The following is a 9109-nucleotide window of genomic DNA, read 5'->3' on the forward strand; positions in this document are numbered from 1 at the left end:
TTCAACCGATTTGGGGATTACGCCTCACAGGCGAATGATATTTGATACCGGACATCAGATACTGCCCGAAAATACCTCTGCCAGATTTGGATATAGCTCCCATATATATCTTCAACCGATGTCGGGTTAATTGTGCACCAAATGACCAATATCTGGCAAAAAGACCTGAATTTTGTACATCCGACCGAATTCAGTCTAGAAGGAAGTACAACAAATTTAGCTATAGCTCCCATATCCGATCATCCGATTTAGTGTTTAAATCCTCTAAATTCGTAATATGCATTCGACAACAATAATATTTGGTACCAGATATCTTATAGAGCTCGGAAATACCTCTTCTAAATGTTATCGAGAACGGCTAAGATTTGGATATAGCTCCTTTATATATCTATCCTAAATCTGATTTCAGATTTATTGTGCAAATAATGGCTTACATTACGTTACCATTTGGTGGAAGTCGGCTCCGATATATATTTTTTAATATAATCCTTCTCGGAGTGATGATACTCTATAACAATTTTTATAGAGTAGTTCTCACACCAAAATAAAAAAAAAAAATTGAAAGCAACCTAAAATCATCATCTGAAATCGGATTTTGGAAAACGTTCAGGATTTTTAACCAAAAGAAATCTATTTCACTCGCTCGATTCATTGAATTTACCACGACGACAACTGTTTACACTAGAATATATTCATTTAAATGTTTACTCCGTTTTCAAATTTGTAACGGACTTTCGTGTACGACTGTGTGATATTCATCATACAGTCGTACTGTCAAATCATAACGAGTGACATTTTTCAAACGCCACTTGCGACATCTTGGCTTGCTCGTTGTTGTTTGACACTTACTTGTTTTTTGGATTACGTCCTAACAACAACGAGCTTTCTCAGCAACATTTTAAAAAGGTAAGAATATTGTTCTACAACAATATTCAATTAAATAAAACTATCCAATATTTCTATTGGACAAAATACTAAAAATTGTTTGTTTCTTTTCCTATATTTTTTGGTGCTATTTCCACTTTTCCCCTTTGCTACGCAAACATTTGGTCCATTGCGAGCCGGATAAGTGCAACAAGAAATAATAAGGAATTCTGCTCTTTTTCTCCAAAAGGTTTGACTACGTCAACTGGCAGAACAAAACAACAACATTTCCTCATCACAAACATCAACAAAAATAACAAGCAGGTACGTAGAGTGCAAATCAGTGAGCAAAGTTTTCAAATAAATTTAAAATAAAACCAAAAAAAAATATATCGCTTAACCTAACAGTGCCGCGCAGTGTTGTTGTTTGTGCTTTATATTCATACGAATATACGTATGTATGTAATTATTTCTATTTTCGTTACGCGAAAATAAAATAAAAATACCAACAAAGCGCATCAACTACTATCCAGTGATCTGTGTTGTTATTATTCTAAAAAGAAGAATATTAAAGTGATTGATATTGCAATTTCCAAAAAACAAAATTGAAAGAAAAGAAAATAAGAAAAAAAGTGCAATAACAATTCAACTACCATTCGCCTAACGTTGAGTGGTCATAAAAAATAACAACAACAACACATCACTGCAGTGCCTAGTTGATGCTCGATCGCTGCTTACGTTGGTAGGCACATACATACGCACGCAGACACAGCAAGCGCTAATGTACGAGGGGTCGTTTTGAAAGTTTTAAATACGATATTAGAATAAAATTTAATAAATATTTTCGTGGAAAAATATATATCGATTTTTTTTAATTTTTTTGGAGATTTCGGTGCGTGTTGCAACTAAATAATTTTCGTACACCCTACATTCGGTAATATCGATTAATTTAAAATATTTATCGATTATTTTATAATATATTAATATATATTAAAATATTTTACAAGTTTTTTTTTCTCAATTTTTGGAAATTTATTTCGCAATTTTTTGTTAACTGCTTGTCGCTACTTGTGCATCATACAGTCCGTGCACCCTATGATCGGCATTTTTAACTAAAATTGCTATTTTTGAGAAAAAACTTAATTTCTTTGTGAAAGTTATTTTTGCAGGATTTTTTAATTCTTCTACGAGATTTTTCTAAAATTTATAAAAATTTGTGTTCGCTCCAATACACTGAGCTAAATTTTAGTGTATTTTCGCTACACTGAGAAAAATTGTTGTTGAATTTTTTATAATATTCGCAATTTTAATACTTTTTTTGCATTTTTTTTTTTTGGACAATTCCGAAGAATTACGTTCTTCTTATTGTTGAATTTACTAAAAATCTGAGATTTTGAAAAAAATATTGTCGATATATTTGAACATATTAGTGTTTTTTCCTTTCAATTTCAAACGAATTTGTTTTCATTTTTTGCTAAAAATTTTAGACATTCGTCATTTTTGTTTGCCTTTTTGATTTTAATAATTTTGTAATATGTCGCTTACTCCTCTTGACTTTTTCATCCGAGCAACTGACGCTCTGGTCAAGTTCTCTGCAAACTTTTCTGACCTACGGGATGAAGACCTTGATCTCTATTCGCTTGAGATTCAAGGAAGTGAAGCAAAAGAACTTTGGAGTAAGGTGAAACAGTTATTTGGTAAATGTTTAAATTACTTGCAAACATCGGAAGACGCATGTGCAGAGGACATCACTTCAGCTGACAGTAAGTATGATGTCGCTTATAAAGCTTTTCTGCAAGTGTTGTCTGCCATAAATAGAAAGGTAGATGAAATTAAAAATAAGTCTAAAACGCCCCGTGTAGATTCTCCTCTAGCAGATGATGTCTATTCGATCTCTGAAGCTTCACAAAAATCCTCTAGTCATAGGGACATGGATGGCATTTCACTTAATGATAGCTTGACTCATAGCCTTAATTTGCCTCCGTGTGACATAGATGTGTTCAGTGGTGACTTTCTTTCGTGGCCCACCTTCAGGGATTTCTTCTCAGCTGTCTATATCAACAATTCTCGCTTGAGCGAAATTGAAAAATTGTGCCACCTTCTTAAGAAAACGAGTGGCGAAGCTCGAGATATAGTCTCTAAGTTCCCATTGATGCATAAAAGTTTCAATTTAGCCTGGAAAGCTTTGAAAGAAGCATATGATAATGTGCGTATTTTGGTAAATAATCAACTAAAAGTTCTATTCGATCTTCCAGTTCTTGAAAATGAGTCAAGTTCAGGTTTGAAAAATTTGCAGCGTGGAATTAATAGTTGTGTTTCCGCTATGGTTATTTATGACGTGCCAACCGACGGTTGGGATCCAATTTTGGTATTTTTGTGTCTGCAAAGACTTCCCCAACAAACAGTTACACTGTGGGAACAAAGTGTCAAGAATAAGTCAGCGCTATCATCTTGGAATGATCTGAACAATTTTCTTACGGAAAGAGTTCAGACATTAACTTGCCTGAGAGATATCAAAGGTATCGCTGATTCCAAGAAGGTTGATAATAAAAAGGTTCGGGCACATTTTACAAATGCTGCCAGTTCTCGTTCCACTAATTCTGCCAATTCAAATCGTTCGTTTCCTGAAAAAACTTGTGTGTTATGTCCATCGCAGTCTCATCATTTAAGATCATGTCCCGAGTTCAGAAATCGTTCTCTTTCAGATCGTTTATCTATAGTTAAACGCCATCATTGTTGCATTAATTGCCTCTCCAGGGGTCATGATGTAAAAAATTGTAGCAGCACTCATAGTTGTGCTAAGTGTAATCGAAGACATCACACTTTGCTACACCGGGAAGCTTTTCAAGTTTCCAGATCTGCAAATAATGTACCACCATCCTCTCACAACCCGTCCGGTTCTGCTCCTCGTCTACCAGAAACTGCCAATTTTAACCCGAATCTTCCATCTACGTCTTCTGGCCAACAATCTAGTTCCGTAAATAGACAGGTGTTTCATACGTCACAAAATAGGACGGTTCTCTTGGGCACAGCTATGGTGAATATTGTTCACCAGGGTATGACGTATCCAGCTCGTGCCTTAATTGATCCTGCTTCTGAAGCATCCTTTATTTCTGCTAGATTACAACAGCGTTTGGGTATTTCTACAACTTCCACTCAAGCAACTGTTTCAGGTGTTAATCAAACTGTTTCAACATTGTCGAGGAAACTGTGTTCTTTTGGTATTTCTTCATCAATAGATAGTTCAGTACTTATGAAAATTACAGCGTTGGTAGTTCCTACCATCTCTGGAAATCTTCCATCCTTTGTGGTTAGTACTGAATTTTCTTCCAGGTTGCCAAATCTACGTTTGGCTGACACTCAATTATTCGACTGCAGACCAGTTGATATGTTATTAGGTGCTGATATTTATCCTAAAATTCTCTTACAGGGAATGCAATCTAATATTTTGGGTTCTTTAATTGCGCAAAATACTGTGTTCGGCTGGATCATTACTGGTCCCATTTCTGCTAGCAACATCAGAGTATTTTCTACTAATGTAGCATATTCTGAAGAAGATGCTCTTAGCAAGACACTTCTTCGATTTTGGGAACTGGAAGAAGTTCCAAAGCGCTCAATCTTGTCTCCTGCCGACAAATACTGTGAGGAAAATTATAAAAATACTACTAGAAGGGATTCTAATGGCAGATATATTGTCACTCTTCCCATAAAACCAGAATTATTTGGTCAACCTTATCTTGGCCATTCTAGAGCAAATTGTCTACGACAATTCATTCGCAATGAGGCTTCTCTGCTTAAAAAACCAAATATTAAACAAATATATGATGGGGTGGTTAGGGAATATATAGATTTAGATCACATGAGATCAGTTTCAATCCCTTCCGCAAACTCTACGGTTTGCTATTTGCCTCACCATGCAGTAATTAATCCAGAGAAACAAACTACCAAATTACGGGTGGTTTTTAATGCCTCTAATAAAACTTCAAATGGTAAAAGCTTGAATGATGTGCTCTATATCGGTCCGACTCTTCAAATAGATCTAGTTCTACTCATACTGAGATGGAGAGTATTCAAATATGTATTTAATTGCGACATTACCCAAATGTATCGCCAAATTTTAGTAGATGCAGCTCAAACGCCTCTTCAGCGTATTCTTTTCCGGGATTCTCCCGACCAGCCTATTCAAGATTTTGAGTTGAAAACGGTGACCTTTGGAGTAAATTGTGCTCCATATCTAGCTATTCGTACTTTGTTGCAGTTAGCAGATGACACCGTAGATGAATTTCCTCTTGCAGCGCATATCCTGCGGAAATGCATGTACGTCGACGACGTACTGACAGGGTATCACAACTTAGAAACAGCGCATCTTTCTAGAGACCAATTAATACGTGTCCTATCTTCAGCTAAATTTGAGTTGCGGAAATGGACTTCTAATGACCGTTCTATACTAGAAGGTCTTCCAGCTGAACACCTAATAGACACTAAACTTTTAGATTTTGTTGAAGCCAGCAGTTCTAAGCCTCTCGGCATTCGTTGGAATGCTCAACTAGATGTATTTTATTTCAATGTAAAACCACTTGCTAAAAAATCCACATATACTAAACGAGAAGTGCTTTCTACTATTGCCAAATTGTTTGATCCTATTGGGTGGCTAGGACCTGTTCTAATTGTAGCCAAAATTATAATGCAACGCATTTGGTTAGATCACATCGATTGGGATGATTCTCTTCTGTCTACTAATTGTAGCCAAAATTATAATGCAACGCATTTGGTTAGATCACATCGATTGGGATGATTCTCTTCTGTCTACGACAATGGGTGCTTGGCAGAAATTCGTTGAGACGTATCAGGACGTCAATTATATTCAAATTCCACGATGGGTCAATTATGTTCCAGATTGCTCTGCCGAACTTCATATTTTTTCTGATGCCTCAGAGAAGGCATATGCGGCGGTGGTATACATTCGTAATATTGCTTCCAATGGTGACATTTCTACACATTTGTTGTCCTGTAAAACTAAAGTAGCTCCTATCAAGTCGATTTCTCTTCCACGTCTAGAATTGTGTGGTGCGGTCTTGGCCTCCGAACTCTTCAAAGCCATTATCGCTGAGATTGATATTAGATTTTCGAAAACTTACTTTTGGACCGATTCTACGATCGTTCTATCTTGGTTAAAGAAAATTCCGTCAACTTGGTCAACCTTTGTTGCGAATAGGGTCTCCAAGATACAGGACAACGTTGGTCAACATGTTTGGCATCATGTATCGTCAGAAGATAATCCTGCTGATTTGGGAAGTCGCGGACTTACGCCCGCTGAATTGGCTTCTTCACAAATTTGGTGGTACGGACCACATTGGCTCCGTTTAAACAGTTCTGAATGGAGGTTACGTGACTTGTCCGCTCTTGATACGGATGTAGAAATTCGTGCGGTTAAAAGTCATTTTTCCTACTTCGAAAATTTCGTTGATGTTTTAGACAATTTTTCATCGTTAGATAAGGCTTTACGAGTAGTCTCATTCGTTTTTAGATTTTTTTACAAAATACATCCTTCTTCTACTGGTCAAAATATTGTTCAAGGACAAGCTCCTTCGAGCTCCGAACTGAAAAATATTAAATTAAGGCTTATTGTTTTGGCTCAAAAAGCGTATTATGCCGAAGAATATAGTTCTTTATCTAACAATAGGTCCTTAAATTCAAAAAGTTCGATTTTGTCCTTGAATCCATTCCTGGATGATGCAGGTGTTATGAGGCTAAATGGACGTTTAGTTCGATCACCTACTCTCTCGTACTCAGAACGGCATCCTATTTTGCTTCCCTATCATTGTAAATTCGCTCGTCTTCTTGTTGAGAAAATGCATTTAATTTCCATTCACGGTGGAAATCAATTAATGTTGCGTCTTATTCGCAGTGAATACTGGATTCCCAGATTAACCTCACTCATTCGCAAAGTAATTAGTAATTGTAAACCTTGCATTTTAGAAAAGAAAAAAGCTTGTACTCAGATTATGGCTGCTCTTCCCCCGGAACGAACAACTATAACGCGACCATTTGCCACTACAGGTGTCGATTTTGCTGGTCCTTTTGACCTTAAATCTTTTACTGGTCGCTGCTGTAAAATTACGAAAGGTTATGTTTGTGTTTTTGTTTGCTTTTCTACGAAAGCAATACATTTAGAAGCTGCCTCTGATTTGTCGACGACAACATTTCTAGCAGCATTTCACAGGTTCATTTCGCGACGCGGATGTCCTAAGACTGTCTTTTCTGACAATGGCACCAATTTCGTTGGTGCTTCTCGAGAATTTGAGCGTGAATTCAAATCACTTGTTCATGAAAGTCGCGATCGGGTATGTTCCGCATACCAGTATCAAGAGCTTTCGTGGAAGTTCATCCCGGCTGGTGCCCCACATATGGGCGGCCTCTGGGAAGCTGCGGTGAAAAGTTTTAAAAAACATTTTCGAAAACACGCTATAAACATTAAATATACTTTTGAAGAGTTCTCTACGGTTCTCTCGCGTATAGAAGCTTGTTTAAATTCTCGACCGCTTTGTCCGATGAGTGATAGTCTGGATAGTTATTTGGCTTTAACTCCAGGTCATTTTTTGGTAGGATCTCCTATTTTATCCCCTCCGGAACCACTAATACAAGAATCTCCCTTGCATATCGTCAATCGGTATAGAAAACTTAAGGCGCTTACTCAACAGTTCTGCCTACGGTGGAAGGAAGAGTATTTAAAAAGTCTCCATAAACGCTATAAATGGAAATTTCCTCAGCGCGATATACAAACGGACGATTTAGTAGTAATTCGACAAGAACAGTTATCTCCAACATCCTGGAAATTAGGTCGGGTCATCAATGTTTTTCCCGGTACAGACGGTCGCGTACGTGTCGCCGACGTAAAAACTGAAAATGGCATTGTGAGGCGTCCGGTGGTTAAGCTGGTCGCTTTGACCAATTAGATGTTTGTTTCCTCGCCATCTTTATTTTTTTTTCGTAGCATGGAAAATCAAAACAAGATGGTCGCTACTCTTCCTGACTATGAGGAAGATGTCCCCATGTCGGATGAGGAAAGAGATGTCGATGATATGGTTTTGGTTCCCCTTACGGATATTGAACTTGCTTCCAATTGTTGCACTGGTACCAATGTTGATGCTGCCGCTACTCACAATGAGCCTGCTCTCGCACCTTGTGCTGCTGTTATTCAGCCTGAGACAGCAATGCAGCCTACGGCAGGGATGTCTTCTGCGCCAACCACTCCTCGACGAGGAATTACACCGGGTGGTTCAGATAGACGCTCTGACGGCAAAGACCCAGTGGCGACGCCGAAATCAACTGCGGGCTCAACGGGTTCCAGTAAGCGCCGCTGTAGTTGGTGTCACCAAAAACACCATCTTCGGCAATGCGGGCGTTTTAAGAGGCTCAGCTTGGATAAGAAGATCCGAACAGTGGTCAAGCACTTGTGCTGTTCCAATTGTTTGGACTCGGACCACTTACTTCGTGATTGCCGCAAAGATCCAGGCTGCAAGCAATGCAAGGGCAAGCATCACAACCTGCTCCATCCTTCTGCCCAACTTTCCCAACAAAATAATAATAACAATAAAAACAATTATAATAAAGATAATAATAATAATAATAAAAATGCAAATAATAAAAATAACAATAATGATATTAATAAAAATAATATTAATAATAATGGTCCGTCTACGTCTTCACGTAGCAACAAACGTCCGTCCGCACAAAGTACTCCGTCCGCTTTCTCGTCGCATGTAACTACGTTACATAGCATGGCAATCCAACCTATTATCACAATAGGGCCAACTATCGTCGCTCAATTGGTTTCCCACACAAAAATAATACCAGTCCGAGCAATGCTGGACCCATGTGCAGGTAGTAGTCAAATCTGCAATTCGCTGGCCAGTGGCGACGCCGAAATCAACTGCGGGCTCAACGGGTTCCAGTAAGCGCCGCTGTAGTTGGTGTCACCAAAAACACCATCTTCGGCAATGCGGGCGTTTTAAGAGGCTCAGCTTGGATAAGAAGATCCGAACAGTGGTCAAGCACTTGTGCTGTTCCAATTGTTTGGACTCGGACCACTTACTTCGTGATTGCCGCAAAGATCCAGGCTGCAAGCAATGCAAGGGCAAGCATCACAACCTGCTCCATCCTTCTGCCCAACTTTCCCAACAAAATAATAATAACAATAAAAACAATTATAATAAAGATAATAATAATAATAATAAAAATGCAA

General features: G+C 38.1%; 1 protein-coding gene across 1 annotated transcript; it reads left to right on the forward strand.

The window, feature by feature from the left end:
* Window positions 1-707: 707 nt before the first annotated feature.
* LOC109614360 (uncharacterized ENTR1 family protein-like) lies at window positions 708-8822 on the forward strand. The gene is made up of 2 exons (XM_059118737.1): window positions 708-1188; window positions 7859-8822. The coding sequence occupies exon 2, from the start codon at window positions 7860-7862 to the stop codon at window positions 8820-8822; it is 963 nt and encodes a 320-aa protein (XP_058974720.1). The 5' UTR covers window positions 708-1188; window position 7859.
* The last annotated feature ends 287 nt before the right edge of the window (window positions 8823-9109 follow it).

Source organism: Musca domestica, unplaced genomic scaffold (genome assembly GCF_030504385.1).
Source record: "Musca domestica strain aabys unplaced genomic scaffold, Musca_domestica.polishedcontigs.V.1.1 13, whole genome shotgun sequence".
NCBI classification, from domain to species: domain Eukaryota; kingdom Metazoa; phylum Arthropoda; class Insecta; order Diptera; family Muscidae; genus Musca; species Musca domestica.

Coding starts and splice junctions, on each gene's coding strand:
- LOC109614360 (XM_059118737.1), top strand. CDS start 7,860: ATGGAAAATCAAAACAAGATGGTCGCTACTCTTCCTGACTATGAGGAA.